Source organism: Drosophila elegans, unplaced genomic scaffold, assembly GCF_018152505.1.
Source record: "Drosophila elegans isolate 14027-0461.03 unplaced genomic scaffold, ASM1815250v1 contig_468, whole genome shotgun sequence".
Lineage (NCBI taxonomy): Eukaryota > Metazoa > Arthropoda > Insecta > Diptera > Drosophilidae > Drosophila > Drosophila elegans.
Window position 1 is genome coordinate 1,524,611 of NW_024545855.1, and position 18,905 is coordinate 1,543,515.

General features: G+C 38.1%; 1 protein-coding gene across 1 annotated transcript in view; it reads left to right on the plus strand.

The window, feature by feature from the left end:
• Positions 1–1,699: 1,699 nt before the first annotated feature.
• Positions 1,700–18,905, plus strand: part of LOC108144055 — a 48,693-nt gene continuing 31,487 nt past the window's right edge. The window contains exons 1-2 of the mRNA XM_017268699.2: positions 1,700–2,110; positions 16,690–17,409. Coding sequence (XP_017124188.1) covers positions 17,001–17,409 — 409 coding nt within the window. The 5' untranslated portion in view covers positions 1,700–2,110; positions 16,690–17,000. The remainder of the gene's footprint in view (positions 2,111–16,689; positions 17,410–18,905) is intronic.

Below are 18,905 nucleotides of genomic sequence, written 5' to 3' on the forward strand. Positions count from 1 at the left end.
AGATAAGTTTCATAGAAACATTAATAGAGGTGTTTAAATATTGTGTGGCCTTAGAAAAGGTTATATTTAAATTGAAGAAATTCTATTTTTGAGAATTGAAATAATGATCCAAAATATTTTTACTCAAAACACACCTGCATAGCCTACTTTTTAGGGCAATTACTAAAAGAGTCGATATGTGGCCTCCTTTTTATTGCACTTATTTATATTAAATTGCGACAAGGGTTTGAAATTTTACATGCAATCGATCAGCACAGAGGGCAGAGAAATTCTAATGCCACCGGAAATGCAAATAAAAATCTCGGATTTTCGAAAACTGAAATCGAATGAGGATGCACACCAAATTCATGGATTTTGGCACGTGCCCAGATTCATTTTTCAATTTTGCGTTTAGATAAAAAGAGTAAATATTTGTAATTTGATTGTGCAGCGGAAATGCATCAATGCATTCGAGTGGTTTATGCATGACAGCATTTCTGTTTCCTGTCGCTGATAAACGTCCCTTTAGGGGGCGTGGCTGGGGCGGTGTAAGAGGGTCCGGTCAATCGATGAACCGAAACATAAACACACAACTTCAATTTGTCCAAAAACATCACCCTGCCAGGCAGTCAAGAGGAGGGGTCGCGTCCATAAAAACCACTCAGCCTCGGCCATTTGGGAGTCTTTCAAACGCCGACAGCGTCCAAAGTGCAAACTCAGCAGCCAAAGGTGTCGCCTCTGATGATGACCACGACCTTTGGATGGGCAGTGGCGACCAGGTGCTGGACAAGTGTCCATCCAGAGTAATTTCATATGTAGGATGCACACGAACGTGTCCAAAGAGGCGGCATGCAAATTGCTTGCCTGGCAGCCTACAGCCAGGATACTTTTGAGGGTGGTCAGTCTATGCCCCCGCCCTTTGGACATGAGCAACAGATTGTTTTCCCGGCTTCCAGGAGGGGAAAAACGGCCATCGGCTGGGGAAATCGGCGCATGTGCAGATTTCAGCTTGAGGGGAAATGCCAGACATTGGCAGTGGAAAGGAAATTGGTTTGAAATAATACAAGTTTTGTCAAATAATCATAACCATTGATTGTGGCCAAAACATTTTTTTTTTTGAACGTATAAAAAATATGGAGACTTTTGATGAACACAGGCCATTTTTTCACAATTAACTTGTTCAAAAGCAGTAATAACAATATTTAGAGACCATAAGATTTTAATTTTACCTACGAGATTTAAGTATTATAAATATTATAAGATTAATATTTATTTTTTTTAAGTTATAATTTGTTAGATTATAGGATTATTATTTTACGCTTTTTGTTGCGTTACAAAAATTCTTTAACGTACTGTAGATCATTTGAAGCGTTGTAAATTGCTTCTCATTGAAAATTGGTTTTTATTCCTTACCAACCAAGTACAGGTTTCTTTCGATCAAAATTAATTTGCGAAAACAGAGCGAATAAATAAAAAAAAAGGGGTTTCCATTGTCAAAAGCAAAAGGACTTAATCGCACACATGGAATTCTTATCAGCTGTTTTGGCCCTATCAAAGCAGCTGGTGCCGCTGATAAGAAGACCTCTGCCCCCCTCCCCCCCCGCCCCGTGCCAGCTGCTCACTGGAAGCCGCTCCGCTGCACCTGGAAGGCTTACCATCGTCGGCTTTTTGGCCAAGTGTCGGCTGTTTGTCGGGACTCCTCGGTCGACTCGATTTTGGCCACAGTCGCAACAGTTTGGCCAAAACATCCGCACATTTCAGTTCCTGTACGGCGTTGCACGTTGACGGTATCGACGGCATCTAAAGCGGAATAAAGTTGATGGCGCTTGCCAACAAGTGACGATTTCGAATACGATTGGTAAAAGTGTTTTCAAACTATTGTGGTCAACCGTGCTAACAATAATTCGAGAAGAGAATTTAATTTTTAAGTATCCCAAAACAAAAAAAACAAATTACAAAAATATTCGTTTAAAATTGTGCTATTAGCCAATCGAAAAGAAAATTTGTTTGAAAATTCAACTTCACAAAGTGTCAAACGCGGCGTTTCTGAAATATTACAAATTAATTTGAACAAGTTTGCGAGTGTACATTGACGAAAGTAAATTGATCGAAAAACAGAAGCTGATTGTGTGTAAGCTATACATTTTTGACTAAATATATTAATTCTAAATGGAGGAAAAGTCAGGACATTTAATATTTGTATCCGCTTGCATGAATAAAATTGTGGATATAAGTTCAAATTTAGTATTAATTTTAGGAAAACATTTCATCAATTATAATTTAAAGGATTTTTTTGTATGAAATTCGTATTATATGTATGAGTTCTGTGAATAAAATGTAAATACATTGATATATTATTTGTATCCAAATTTTTATCAACCAACATCCAAAAAAGGAATTTTTTTACGGAAGTTTCAGAACTTTTTAAAAAATTTTTGTAGGCACCGAAATTTACAAGTTATAATATAGAATTAACAATAATTATTGTGTTGGAACTCAATTAGGCGAATGAAGTAGGTATTGTTAATCGAGTCAAAAAAAACGGGCTAGCAACGTTTAAAAAGGATTTTGAGAAAAGCGTAAGCCAAGAAAACAATAATAAACATTCGGAAAAAAACTCCCTGTCTCCTTGTTCACGAATTCAAAATTAAGTTGACTTTTTATTCCAAGTACAAAATACCTATTTTATTTTTATTCCCTGCGGATACTGTTGGCTCTTTTCTTGCATAATCGTGGTTCGAGCAATGCCAATTGTTGGCAAGGTATGGGCAAACTTTTGTGGGTGTATGCCTTTCAAACTGAAGTCGAAGGACTCTGGCAAGGCTAAATAATGCGGAACCACGCCAACAAGTCGGATTGCATCCTTAAGCGCAAAATGCCGTGCCATGTCAACGGCCAGGCAACAACAAACCACAATATTGCGAGACCATTAAAAACCTGCAAACACTAAAACCCCCAAAATAACAATAATAATGGTATAGCAGAGGGTGTAGAAGAAATGGTGGAAATGGTGGAAATGCAGGAAATTCACTTTCTCCAGCGACAAGCAAAGCAATTTCTTCCTTTTATGTGCCGAACTCGTTGAAAAACCACCGAATGGGAAAGTTGGTTCGGCAAATGCATTTTCGGCTTTTCCCACACTTTTCCGCCATTCTTCTCCTTCACATTGCCCCCTGTTTTCTTTTCATTTCGCTTTGCTTGTGCCTGCAATTTGTTTTTCAATGACTTTGTAATTGAGTTAAAAGTTTTGTTCTAATTTCGCTTGTATTTTCGGAATTTCAATAACAATAAAGTCTTGACAGCTGTCAAATCGATCCGATCCTATCCGAAATCCGCACGATAACCGTGCCATATACCCGAAAAAACTACCACCCAGTTGATTAAATTATATGACATGAGCTTCATAAAGCTCGTTTGTGGCTCAATAAATTAAACAATTAATGGTCCGGCGAAGGCCATCAATGAAATTGCAGCATCATTCCTCAAGCGGCTGGCAATGAGTCTTCACTCTGCGTGCAGGCTTATCCATTGCCAGGACTATAAGGACGAAAACGAGGACGAGAACGATCGAAAAGTCCGAGTGGGTGGCGGACAATTAAAAAAAGCTCGTAAAGTAGGGGAAAAGCGAGTAAACGAGCATCGAACAATTTACAGGCGTAACCAAAACGGGCAACGTCATCCGGACAATGCCAGGATATTCGTAAGCCATCAGCGCTCCATGTCACGATTGCCGTTTTTATTTTTTTCCTCCCCTTTTTATCTCCTTGCTTTCTCCACTTTCTACATTCCATCCTCGACGACTTTCACTCGGCCAGTTATTAAGGGTAAAATTTTTAATTAAATTCTCGCTTGAATTAGCCCCGTTTCAGTCACGTGTTAATAATAATAATCAAATGTCCAAGACAACTTCTCGGGCGCGATGACGCAGGATCCCGCCTTTTTGCGGAAAATCCATCCATCCAGCATAACAAGTAAAACTTACTACGGCCAATTGATTTTTTGCCGTTCGTTTTTCTGGAACTTTGATCGCCCTCCATCCGTTTGTTCGAGATTTATGGCCAAAGGCCCGATCGGGCGCAGGGCCACCCTGATTAAAATATTGTTTGACGTTGGCCTTTTGTTGATTAAGGCCAGTTATGGGTCGTCCACAGCCATAGCGCCGGGTTTATGGCAACCCGCAACTGGCAACTGGTATAACGCAGCCGCATTTATTTATACGAGCGTTTATTGACAATTGAGGTAGGTGCCGAAAGACAATATTGTTGTTTACGCCAAAAAATATGTCAATGTTCGTTTCATTGCATAGTAAACATTTAGCTCAGTTAAGGGCAAAGGGGCTTATCCTTCTAAAAATAAATAAATAAGGTCCCGCAATTGTTTTGTAGATTTTTTTTATTTTTTAAGTAATATTTATTTACCTTATAATGGTAACAACTTATCAAATATTAAAACAGCCTTTTTAAATCTTTTTGTTATATATAACTAGGTATGTTTTCAAGATAAAAACACCATTATAATTTCATATTTCCTAATTTAGGAAAATACATCCATCGCTACTAAAATATTTCAAACAAGTTTGAGCTTTCTTAAAACAATTTTTGTTTGCCTTTTTAAAAGCATGTCAAAGCTTTTACTCTAAGACATCAGCCTTAACTTATTTATTAGGCATTTATTTTGTGGCACATAGTACGAGAATTAAGTAGCTACTTGTCTTGCTATTAAGCAACTTTGTGTAAAACTATGTCAACAATGTGGGCACCATATATTTGCATATACGCCCAAGGAAAAATTCTGTCTAGCCACCCACTCTTTCAGTTGTTATCAAAATATTTTATGACAAAATACTGGGAAATGCTCCGAAATGTCGCTGCTTTCTTCGAAGAATTCGTGGATATCCTTTATGCAAATATTTAAGCAGTAATTTCTGACAGCGGGGGGAAAGGAGTGGCGATGGCGATGGCGATGGCATGATTAGCACGGGAACCGAGACAGGCTCCAACTTTAAAGAGGATCCTATGCCCAGCTAGTCGTAGCCCCCATTGCCATGCCAGCCATCACCCATCAGACATCAGCCACGTACCCACATAAGCATCCTTGTGGAAGCCGCCTCGTCCTTGCCGCCGTGTTTAAATCAATTTACGCGCGCTTTGGCATATTTAGTGGCATAAAACAGCACAACATGCTGCCGTGAGTGGCGGAATCGGGCGAAAGAAGGCAATGGCGATGGCGATGGCGGAAGGATGAGGCTGCCATCAAGGGAAAGCGAAAAGTGCCGTTGACAGATTTTTCTCGTTTTCGGCTGACTGCCATCGCCATCACGCACTACGCGGAAAATGCTGGGTGGGAAAAAGGGGGTTCAGAGCTGACATGCCGCAGACACTGCAAAATTTATGAACGCAAAAAATAACGAAAGTGGCGCGGAATGCGAGGCCTCGCCGGTGAAGCTATGTCGCTCAGAAATCTGAATGAAATGCTTAACTCTATATGTGCGACGGCAGTTAATTATGACAATGTATACCTTACTCTTATTTTTCATTGATATAAATATTGATATTAATATAAGTCATAGGTTTAACTGCAGTTTTTGTCTCAGGACATGAAATTTTAAAATTTTTCTATAGGGCAATATCCCTATATATATTTTACGAGAGTTTTTGCCTTAGGAAATAAAATAAAAGTACTCTTGAAAGACTTTTCAACCCAGTCATTTATCACACTTGTTGATCTTGAAAATATATATTTATGTTTCATTAAGAGACTGACAAAAATATGTATACTAATTTATCGAATAATATTATGAATTAAATTTAAAAATGTGTTATCTATAATCTAAACAAATAATTCATGAACAGATTTTTTGCTAATTTAACTTTTAGTTGGTTAAGACCAGAGAAAACTTAATTTTCTCTTGCTTTTACTGAAGCACGTACTGCAGCCAAAAAACTTAAAACTAGAAAAAGTAAAGCACAGCAAAATAAAATCCCAAATTAATGGACAGTTCAAGCTTTAGAGTTTCTGAGAAGATGAACGTGACCATTAAACTGGTGAAATGGCGAAAAAATAAACTTTTAGTGAGGGATAAAAGGCAGCTGCACACTTAAATTAGTCAAATAAAAAATTAAAAAATAAATAAATAAATAATGGCAAAATAGTCCTCTCTGTATGAAAAGGCAACAAGGAAACTCCCAAATAAACACATGGCCTATATTGGTATAGGTACACATACACATTTACATATTGATAGGTTCAATTAAGTGCTTGGACGCTCTTGGGTTCAATTTGGTTAGGCGTCTATTTTCTATCACATCTCATCCCCCCGAAAAAACTTTTTTATTGCCAATTTTGGAACCTTTCCTTTTCCGTGCTTTTGTTGCAGGCCTATGCCACAGCATAAATATTTAAATTTGTTGCTGGGCAGGGAAAATTGATAGGATTTCATGGCATTAGGCAGGAGACAGCTTCGCCATCGATGCTGGTGATGCTGAGTTTGCGATAAGCTTCCCATAATGCTGCGATACTACGACTGCATATGTGTCCATGTGTGTGGATGGCGGGTGATGTGTTAACTTAAACAGCCACCCAAACAACCAACCACCCACCCACTTATTAGACCCGCCCTTCGTATAAGGCTTTGATTTATGGCCCGCACATTTTGGGGCTCATTAAAAAGCCATAAAGTGTTGCCATTAGACAATAGCCCATTGGATGAGATGCAAAGCCCAATTTGAACCAATAAGGTCCTCATTAACTTAAGTGTGAAAATAGATGGATTAGAAGTAAATAAATGGAAAAATTAATATAAAACGTATAAATAAAACTACCGAGTTTTATAATTTTTTAAATGTGTGCTATGTATATAGCTTTTTAATATGTCTTTAATCATAAATCATTATTATATACTTTGCTTTGCTTTTAGGCATCTAAATTGTATAATAGTTGTTCAACTAAATAAATGATTTCTTCCGACGATCATAATGAATTTCATTTACTTTCATAGAAGTCAATTCATTAGATAAATTTAAAACAAGGTCTCTATTCTTAAATACCTCAAGTGTTTGCCTGCATATAGAACTCATGGAAAAAATCGATTTATATCCAGATACCAATGTATCTAAATGCAATTTACAATGTTTACCACTAAACGTTGTGCAAATATTTCCAATTGCACTTATCAATATTTGTTGCCATTGGTTTTTATTATTAAGCAGTAGTGGTGGTATATGTACAAGGTATATATATAGCAGTTATAATTATCATTTGTACTTTTACCGTTCGCTCGCTGGCGTCGATTTCTGACGTAGGTTATATGGACTGCCATTTATACTCCCCTTTTCCGTCCCTAATCGTCTTTTTCCCGATTTGGCCATGCCCGTGGCGCTCAAGAGTCCAGTGGGGAAATCACATGGAGAGCATTTACAACATGCATGCGAATGCCGAGTGAACGCTATTTGCGGAGCTGGCAACTTAATTAAAAGGCGAAGCCGGGCAAAGCACACAGTTGGGCAATTATATTTGCCAATGAATATTTGATTTCATTTTAAAACTGTTGGCGGTGAAGGCAACAAAGTGTAAGGACATTTAGAAAGTGCTGCTATGAAACTGCAAATTAAATGACTCGGGCTTTTAGCATCCTTGGAATACAAATGTGGGAAAATATCCATTCAAGTATGCAATACACGTTTTCCGTAGGTTATTTCCAAAAATAATATTTGCTTTCCATGATTGTTCCTAAAACTTAATTAATCAAATAAACCATTTTGTTAACTTGTCCTCCATTTACCAGAAGAACTTTTCAACAAAATAATGTAAATACCATGAATGTAGCCAATGCTAAAATTAACCGTAGCAATAAAGTTCTGAAACTTAAAAAGTTAAAGTGATGTGTTTATGACACAATTTATGACAAATACAACCAAGGCAATTTAATACTCTTGTTAATTTCTTATTTGTTACCAAACTATACAATTTATTAATGCCTTTAACTACTTGTTGTTTCGCATCGATGGATAAATCGTTATGAGTATGTGTGCCCTCTACACTTTTTAAATAAATTCTTAATGGGCCACTTAACAAACGAGCTGCGTTTGTGCACATCGGTTCATTCGAAAATGTATGACTTCGAAAGTTTCCATGATTGTGAGTGGGGTCCTGAGTGCGTTTCCAACTAGTTTGTTCGATAAGTACACTTCGGATGCATTGTTGTGAATTTATAGTAGTGCATGGGATTAAAATGTAAATAGGTACACGGAAAAAAAAGGTTTAACAATGAAGATTTTATGTTTTTAGCTTTTATTAATATGCAGCACATGTATGTCAATGACATAAAGAAACTACTTTTCTAAAATAAATAACATGCTTTATGTTGTAACTAAAAACAATAAAAATTATAAAAAAAAATTATTTATTGAAAAGAAACTTTAGTTTGTGAAGGGCTGAATTTATTTAAAACTAAATTAAAATGTAAGGTCTTTATTTATCTGTCTGTTTACTATGGTGGCTCTTCCTTCTAAAAATTGTTTTTTGTGTACAATTCCGTCCGCACAATGTAGTTGCAGCCAGAAAGTAACTAAAATTGTGCCGCGAGTGGCAGGACCTGGTCGCAGGACATCTCACTGTGAAAACTAACCAAATTGTAGCGATACATGTGGCATTTGCTGGTGGGGTGTCTGCGAATGACTTCCCACGTTATTCATATGTCGGTTGTGGGTAACCAAAGGATGCCGATTCCTATTTCGATGCCGATGCCGGTGGCTGCAGCTTGCAAGCCACGGATGCAGGCACAATTGATTGTCATGATTGCCTGGGAGCCAACATTGTCGGGTGTTTACTGGTGTTTGTACTTCTGCAATGTCTGCACTTGTTGTGGCTATAATTGAATTTTATGGCCGCTTATTTTTATTGCCAAACACCACCTCCTCCTTTCCCACCGTTTTCCACACAGCTGCCAATTTATGACACAAATCGAAATCGACGCAGGCAAGGCGTTTGGCCCTATTGCAGCTATATAAATAATTGATGCACGCAAATGGGTAAATATGCCATCAAAATTTGCCACGAAATTCGTGTTCAGATACGTAATGAGGGAAATTGGGAAATGCGGTCAACTATTGGATAGCTTTATTCACTTCCTCTTAAATCAGCTGCGGGTCCATCAACTTTGCTATGTCATTAAAAAAGTTGTTCTCCTTTGTATAACAATATAATCAAAGTATTTAAGTTGTTAGCTGGCAAATATCTGATTTTAAAAAGATACTATATTTCCTGAAATCATATTTACTTAATACAAACTATAAACAAAAATCTTAGCTTAATATTTACATATTTGGCATAAATTTCTTATAAATAAATATATTTTTTTAATAAATAAATAACTCTCTTCCAATAGCTAGAAAATATCGTTTGAAGAAAGAGTATTTTAGTGGCATGCGGGACCAATTTCCTGCAATTTTTTCTTGTTTTGCCACTGAGCAAATCAATATAATAAATTATACGTGCTGATATAATACTTTGGCCTGCGCCTTGGCCGGCGATGAGAACTTTTTCCTTTTTGTGAGTTCGGGTTTTTCCGCTCCCATTGTCCTTCCTTCACACCTGTGAGACCGGCCAAAAAATAATGGAAGACACAACGTGAAAAATTGAAGCCAGATGTCCGTCTGGCCTAATAGTAAATATGGCAAGCAACAACAACACCAAGGATATCAGTGGAAAAGGACTTTGGGCTGACCTAGACACACATCAGTGGACTCATAAATCTCAATTTGATTTGGGCTTCCCGTGCTTTGTCTCCGATTCTTTTTTCTCCCGACTCCGCACATTCGACGATTTTTGTGTTGCGCCCATAATTTATTTGATTTTCCCAGAATGTCTTACTTTGGCCTTGACTCTTGCTGGCAAAATCCTTATTCCTGGGAGGCTGTGGGGGCTGTGAGTGTGCGTGGGTGTGTTAGTGTGTGTTTGTCTGAGCCACGCCCCATTGTGCCCAGAGTGCCAGTGTCCTTCTAATTGTTTTGCCATTGTCAATTTCCCGTGTAATTGCCTAGCAATTAGGCGCCCGTTAAATGAGCTTACATAACTCATGTGGAGGCGTTTTCGGTGGGCGTGTTTCCTTTTTCTTCGCGCAAAACAATTAAAAGAAAATCCAGGGAAAAGAGTAAGGCGGCTTGGCCGCGACTTAAATTGCACTTCACAAAAGTTTACGGCTCACTCAACGTAATATATTTATACCATAATATCAGATGTCTTATATCAATCATTAACTTCAGAGTATATTTATTCCAATATTATACATATTATTTTAAAAATAGGTAGACCTAAATAATCTTGTTTCATTTCTGTGCGCTGCAGCGTGACATTAGCCGTAAATGAAGGGAATTCCATTGAGCTGGAGCCCGGCTTTGCTTAATTAGTTTAGCTTGCTTACTAATTGCATCAGCGGGTGGAGCTGCTCCAGGCACTACCCCTGTGGAAACTTGCGCCCGACAAGCTAATGAAATTGTCAATGAAACCACACGGGTTCCTCGCACTTTTCACCCCATCCGCCCACACACGTCCTGCATCGCGGTCTTTGTCACACATTCGTGCCTTAATTGCCAGCCCCCTTCGCATAAGAATTTAATTTATAGCCCAGGCCCAGGACTCTCCCTTAGCTCCGTCTTTGCTCGAGGGTCGTTGAAATCGTTGGAGGGCGGACACGCCCCCGCCGATTGCTCGATGTGCTGTGGTTGAAACTATAACAAGGTTTCAGAGAAAGATATCCCCTGAGATTATCATCGATTCGCTGGCTTTTTATAGAACAGTTGCACCAAGTTGCATCTCAAGCTTATAAATATGCTTTGGTTAAAAGATATTTGATCTATACAGTTAATACGCTACAATTTTTTTATGATTTCTCATTTTAAAAACTTTTTTATTCTTTATCATATATATTTATTTATTTTAAAATTGGTATATTTACACATGATAACTATTTTTGTAATGAATGAATTTGGCAATGACTTTTTTGTTTATAAATAACAAAATACTTTTGTGAACTGAATTAAATAATCTACTTTTTGCCTAATTTGTTTGTTTTGTATATATAAACATATCTGATTTACCATTTAAAGGCATACATATTAATAAAACTATTCCACTTTAAATGTTATGTCTTATAATGCTTGAATTTTTTTATCTAAATGGCTAGCCTATGGATTCTTGCTTTATACTTTTAATGATTATCTCAGTGATCCAGAAGAACCTTTTTGAGTACTTAATTTCATAAACATTAAATTATTTTTCGATTTCTTATTTAATAATAATAAAAACACTTTTCAAATTCATTGGTAGAGAAGGTTCATACTATGAATTTTATTATTTTTTTTTTTTGTATTTTTTATGTACTTAATTCTGACTAATAGGTTTCTTTATATTACTATTGTTATGTTCAGAGATATCTAAATAGCTTTTCCGAGTGTTTTGATTTAACAGATATTAATTTGTTATTTGATTAAATACAAATACAAACGTTTTTTTGTACTTTCCCTGTGAACATACCATTGTCTTAGCCAAGTTGCGTATACGGTGCGTATTTCTTCATCGTGAAAGAAATGGCAAGGCAACAGTAAAGAAATCAATTAAGTGTGTGCGACCATGTGGGTGGTGTCTAGGACGGTGGTTGTGCTGCGATGGCGATAGATAATAATGAACGATAAGTGTTAGACTTGCCGCCTGCCATCAGTCACCATCCACCCATCCAGGGGCCACCCACAACCATTCACATCCAGCCACCAGCCACCGAAGACTCCGGCATCGGAATCCTTGAGCCACACGAGAGCATTGTTTAACGTCGCCAGGAAGCCCTCTCCATTTGTTGACTTCGAGCTGAGTGCATGTGTAAATTTAGCTAACATTTTAAGTGTCAACTTGCTATGACAACTAGTTGGGCTGCCGGCTCGCCCAGGATGTCCGAGTGCGGGTAACCGGGGCTGGCGGCAGCTTTGTGTGATTAATGGCACACCGCAAAGTATACTATGAATGGATATAAAAAAGAATATTTTTGTTTTGACTGAAACTAAAATGCTCTAGCCTTCAAGCTTTCGAAAACGAACTTATTCTTTGGAATTTCCTTGAGCGAAAGTTGTCGTCTGAGTTAAGTTTTGCATGATTTATATCAGGCAGAATGCCTAATTAGAGAAAACATATTTCCTAGTACGTTAAATTGGGAGTTTGTGACTGTATACTGACTTTTACACCATCTTTTCGCTTAATAAATCTAGCTAGAGTAGTTTTAGCCATTAAAAACGTTTATAAAATAATAATTTTTATAATATTTGTGGTTATATACTAGCTTTATTTTTCCTAAAAGTCATGGGAATAATTCCAGTGCGTCAGATCAACTGCGCCAAAATACAAAACTGTTTCGCACAATTGTCACTGTGATTAATCGCCGGTAGTTTTTCCACCAAAGGGTGCGGTTCGTTGACTTGACTTAACGGAGTAGAATTGTTTTCGGCAAGCCGGAAAAGTCTAGTTAGCGGAATATTACGCATTACATCAGCGGCCAAAAGTAGTCGACATGCATGCACATATGTCTGGATGACAGAGTGGAGATGGATGGCAAACATGTCAGTAATTTTTTCATTTCTAGGTAAAAGTTTGGGGAAATTTTTGTTACTGGAAGCAAAGCTTGATATTCTTCAAGACCATTTAAACCATTTTATGGCTGCTAATGTGACTGTGTTTTTGATTAATTTTTTAAGGTTCATTCAAAATTCATTAAAACATAAATGGCAAGCGATTTCGCAATTGAATCTCGAAAGGGAGCCAATGTCAGCGCTCTTTTCAATTTTTGCTCTTGCTGAGGTTTAAATTCAAATTTCAATGGCCTCGAAATTGTTGTGTGTTTCGTTTTGCTTTGATCGTTGCAAAAAATCATAAATAAATAAAGCGAACAGAAATTAAATCAAATTGCGTGCTTAAGCTGCCAGGCAAATAAAAATACCTAGCGACCGCACCTGTCTCAGTTTTCCTTTTTCCGCGTTACCGTGTGGTGGCCGCTTGTCGTTGACATGTGAAAGATATTTTAAAGCAAATATTTGCGCAGTGTTTGCGGTACCTTGGATTGTGTTTTTTGCCCCATAGGCAGTACACATTAGCAGAGCCAGTGAAACAGATATTCCCCCTTGGGCGGGCCGACGTGGCGTATGCGTGATGCGATGTGTGCACCGCTCCGGGAAGCCGGCCGATTACGCTGCGGATAAGCAATGTGCCGGGGAAAGGGCGGCGGATGAGCAATGAGCATGCGATTAGTTGAACTCAGCCTCCCGGGCTCCGAAGAACTGGGAATGGCATGCTGGAGAAGTGGAATTGAGTGGAAACACTGATCGGATTGGGCAGTTGAGCCTGGCTTCCCCGGAAGCCATACCGATTGCTGGATTTCCATGAAAATTCGATTCTATGTTGGCCAACAACACTTTATTTTTGTATTAAAGGAAAGGCAATAGCAAATATTTGAATTGTATATTAATCAGGTGGGTATTAAAGGTGTTTTTCTTGCTCAATTTTTAAAGAAGTTATTAAATTAATGAAGTTTCAAGTAATTTTTACAGTTATGGCAATATCTTAAAGATAGGTATTTTTTTTTTAATTTTCCAGGCTGTTTTAGTAAGTTTTAAGGCTTTAGTTTTATTAGCTAAAATCTCTTAACTCTGAATAAAACCCAACTAAAAATAATACTTATTAACCAATAAAAGTTATAACCCTCATTTCCCCATTTTTATGCTTCCTACACTTTCTTCATATTACGTATACGCCTTCGGTACCTTAAATTCGTGCCGTTTACTTATTTATTGACTCTGACGGTGCGGCAAACAGCCGAAATTGACCCACATAGTCGGTTTATGTCTATCAATGAAGTGACAGACAAACAAAAGTCGTCTTGCCTCGCCCCGCCCGAATTCACTTTTTCGACCCGGCTGCCTCGCATTTTGGCTACCTTTCGCTGTTTTACGACTTAATGACTCCACCGGGATTAATATGACTAATGGTGCTTCGCTTTTTATTCGATACCTGCCCACCTAAATTCACATAGCTCGTAGCTCCCCTCACGAAAATATGGCTTTTCTGCAATTCATGTCCAACGCGTTGGTCAGGAGTGGGGGGGACTGAACAATGATTATGGGCTCGGGCCTGACTATTTTCGGTTCTGTAATGTGCTGACATGCTATTTTTTGCTCGAAAAGAATTTAATGTTATTTATATGAATGGCGGTTACTCTTTAAGGATGGAATTTAGGGCAGAGTAAAAAGACACCACTCTTGAAATTTGTACAACCTGCATAAGTATAAATTTTACATAATTTGTATATTAATGAATACTAAATAAATTATGCCTCAACATCAGAACAAATTCAGATCTTTCATATTCAAATAAAATGAAAAATATATATAAATAGATTTGCCCTTATAGAATTCTAGTTTATATTTTTGAAATTCGAACTTTTAGAGGTTATACCCTTAAGGTCTTGAGCCTTCGCCTTTCTATCTGTCCTAAAAAGCTTTTTGTGGCCTGTTTTACGAACTAATCTATAAATATAATTGTAGCAGCTGGAAATTTAAACACTTGACGCCCACACAAACAAACACACACACACACACACAGGAACACTCGACACGCACCCGACACGACCTTTGACCAATGTACGAGTACATATGAAGTGGCCATTTGGCTGTCATTAGCCGGCTGCAGTGACAGAGGAAACGGCAACTACAAGTTGGCCAACAACGGGGCAAACAAACAGTTTATCAAGGCGCCTGTCCGGACTTCGGCAAGGGTTAGCATGAAGTGGGTGCCCCACTTATCTGGTGGCATGCATCAGTCAGCCAAGTCAGTCAGTCAGTCGGGAAAATTAATTAACAACAACATTGACACTTGAGCATTTGGCAGGACGTGCAGACGGAAACGAGCCAGTGGCCCAGCTCCTCGCAAAGTCAACAAGGTGTTGTCAAGTTGAGGTCCCTTCCCAAAGTTGTTCGATTTGTTCACCACCACCATTGAAATTCCTTCGATCTCTGCGAATGTTGTGTATTGTTTTGCAGAGTTGAGCCTGCTGTTGCGGCTGCACGGAGAAAATATATCGACAAAGTTGCTAACAATAATAACATCTTGTAACTGAGTAGAATTTAAAATTAAAAAAAATAATAATCATAAATCTTCTTAAACAAGACGTAAAGTATTAATATTTTAGCATTTACAACTGGACATGGACATGATTCTTTCATTTATATTTTGTTAAAGTAAAATATGAAAAATACTTTTACATTTCACGTACAATTCTTAAATTGTAATATATAAATAAAATGTTTAGTTAATGTTAAACTATTTTTCAGTTATTACAAATATTTTTTAAAAGAAATGCTTATCTTTTAGTAAACTTTTTTGAAATTGTAGCGCATAATATAGTATAAAACACTCAAATTTTAAGCTAGAACTTTTGTATTCTACAATCTTTGGTGATAACACTAAGAATTCGCTAAAAATTCATAATAAATCAATATAAACCATCTTCATTTTAGCAACTGGAAAGTGTAGTGTGTAGCGTATTTTGTTTATATTTATTAGGTTCTTGTTTTTCTCTTATTGTAGCTTCCTTACTTGTTTGTCTGTTCGACCCAAGAACAGCTTCAAAAGTGGCCCTTTCTGCTCTTGTGCCTTCCCTCCAACCTGACCACTCTTAGTTATGCTTCTGCGGCTGGGGAATTGTGTTATTTCTTTGTTTTCGAAATAAATTTCATGTTAGTGCTGTCCAGGGCAAACACAATAGTCCACCGATACTAGTGGTCTCTGTCTGCGGTTGCATGGGCTTTTAGGGCTGTTTTGAATTTTGGATATTGGCTCTGCTGCCATTGTTCCAGAGGCCTCTGTCTCTGTCCGTTGCGTGAAATATGTCTCAATTAATTATCCATGTTTGTGACATACGCAGGCGGAGAATTGATTTGATTTCTGTTATTGTTGCTTATCACTATCGATTTCGATTATTCAAAGTCCCTTTTGCCCCGGCGGCAACTACCGATTGCCCTTAGTTCCTGCAAATCAAATGCAATTATGTCGTCCAATCGTCTGAATAGAGAGCAGAAAATCGAGTAAAAAGGAGTGGGCGGAGGTCGGGATAATTTATGGCCGCCCATTAGTTATTACTCATGGAGCTGTGCTATGACTTATCGACTTTAAGCCAATTGGGCGGATAAAATAACCAGGCCAACCAGACAGAAGCCAAATGTCAACATGAGGGAATTTGTAAATTAGAAGACCAAAATTAAACTAAACTTGGGCTTTGTAATAAATTTCCTGGTGTTTATTAAACTCCTAATATATTGAATTTAATTAATGTCAAATAAATATTATATATAAAAACTAAGTAGCATGTTGCTAAAAAAATCGAAACTAAGGCTCCATTAAATCATTTTATATATATTATTATAACTTACTCATATTATATATGTCTATATAAGTAAAATAAATCCTTTAGGTGTCTTATCTTATCAACAAATTGAATTTGCTTCTGTGTTTACTCACTAAGCTTCACTGTTTTAACAACATTTAAATGGAAAAGTGCTTAAATTCTTTAAGATTCTGCTGTTTAATTAAGCTTCAAAGTAATTTTTTTCGCTCCAAAGATTGCCCATCGAAATAGTTTTCTTTAATTTTTCCATTCTCTTCTCTTCTCGATTGCAGCAAAAACTTCCGGCGATTCCGTGGCATAAAATGTTTGCCGCCAATATCCGTTCGGTTGCCGTTGAAGTCGTCGTGGTGCCGTGAGCACGTCCTGTCCAGTCCTGTCCGGTCCTGTTCTGTTCTTTCCTGTCCTGTCCCTTTCGCGGGATCCTGATCCTGCTCCCTTCACTCATTTCCGGTGCATTTGCAATTCGAATCCACTCGAATCTGTGGCCTTTTTGTGCGATTGCGTTGCATATGCGTTGGCTAATTAGCATGCGGCATTTGCAGCAATCAGAGTAGACGGCGCACAATAGGAATAATAACGCGGAATGGAAGAGGATGTGTATGCCTCGCTGGGTGCCTACAACGACAGCGGTGGACTGGAGGAGTGGAGCAGCTCGGAGCACCTGGTCCTGTGGGAGGAGGAGGAGAGTCCAGGCGGAAACGACAGCCTTCGGCATAATCAACTGCTGCTGGCCAGGTGGAATGTTAGTGGCGATGGCAATGCCACAACCAACCGCATCGAGGATGTCCCCTTCGATGCCAACAACTACTGGGCCCTCTTAGCTCTCGTCCTCGTCCTGGGAACTGCGGCCGGAAACATCCTTGTTTGCCTGGCCATCGCCTGGGAGCGCCGGCTTCAGAATGTGACAAACTACTTCCTTATGTCGCTGGCCATCACCGATCTAATGGTCGCCGTTCTGGTCATGCCGCTGGGCATCCTCACGCTGGTGAAAGGTGAGTCCTGCCATTGTCCTTTATTTCTCTCCTTCATGAACAGAGGTGTTTTGTTCAGCCATCCATTTTGAAGTGGATGGGAAAAAAAGGGAAAAACATATTCCGCTCTATGTATACTTCAGTAACTCACTTGTACGAAAAGATTGGCTGGGGCTGACTTGACAAAGTTTTCGTTTCATAGTTGGCTTGAGAAAAAATTAATTTGAACGAAAGTTTTGGAAAATTGATATTAATGACGTTGGTCAAGGGAATCTTAAAAAACTATGAAATACTGGTAAATAAAGAAACAAAAGTCACAAGACTTAATAGTTTACGTTTTAAGGGAACCTAATTTACAGCAATTAAATGTCTGTCAAATGTTTTATAATCATAAAAGTTATACAATTTTACTGAATAATTAAAGTTATTTAAATAATAAATCTAAACAAAAAACTTAAAAATCTGTTTCCGTAATGTGCGAGAACTTTTAACTATGTTTGCTTAAATCCCGGTTTTATTAATAAATAATTGTGTAACGCGAGTGTTTTGTGTTGTAAAAGTGGAAAGTTTTTATTATTTCTCCGCCAAGATAATAATCCAAGAAAACATGATTATTTTAACATAATAAAACTGGTATATTTGCTAGAAAAATACAGCAATTTAAGAATTCCCTTTGCTGCAACTCAATCCGAATAATAATCTCTCCATGCGAAAGAGCATAATAATCAAAGGCAGTGTCTGAAACGTCTGAAACGAGGACATTCAGCCAGGACCAGCCAGGGATTGCATTTAATGAAGCTGCTGGTGGGAATGAAGCTGGCGGTGTGCAGATTGCATTATGTCTCAGATATTTCGATCAGAGCTGCAAAACGAAAGGCCAGATAGAAAAATGAAATCGAGGTAGAGTTTGGCGTGGGGCAGGCCAGTAGACAATTTAATAAGCGCATCGCCTTTGTAGCCTGGCTACAGGACGAACCGCTGCCGTAGACTAGGAAGCCGGGAAACAATGCCAAGGAGATGGCAACGGAAGCTTCCAGCTTTGACAAGCGGCGGAGCTAGTGCAGCATAAAAATTGCATTAGAGGCGGCAAACGAGCGCAGGCGAATTTCGCTTTGACTTAGTTCGGTCTGTGGAAACATCTGCCGGCTGGTTTTTATCCTGCATCTGCACTGGCAGAAACTACCTATCGCTTAATGGTAAAATAAATATAGCTTCAATTTAGAAGTCCTTGAGAACAACAATTTTTTGTGATCAGAAAAAGGATACATATTACTTTTTAAATTGCTTTAAACTTACAAAATTATATAGATTCCTTCGGCTTTTGTGAAACGTTATTTCTTTGACTTTCATAACGAGTTGCTGAGTTTAAAATAATAAGCTGGTTGTATGTGCGTTTACTGAAAGCATCACACTTCAAACTGAAAATTCCAAATGGGAATGCAAATTTTAGAACTGCATTTATTAGAGTGCTTTCTTCGGCTGCACCTAAGCGACATTCCTATGATTTTCAAAACGAA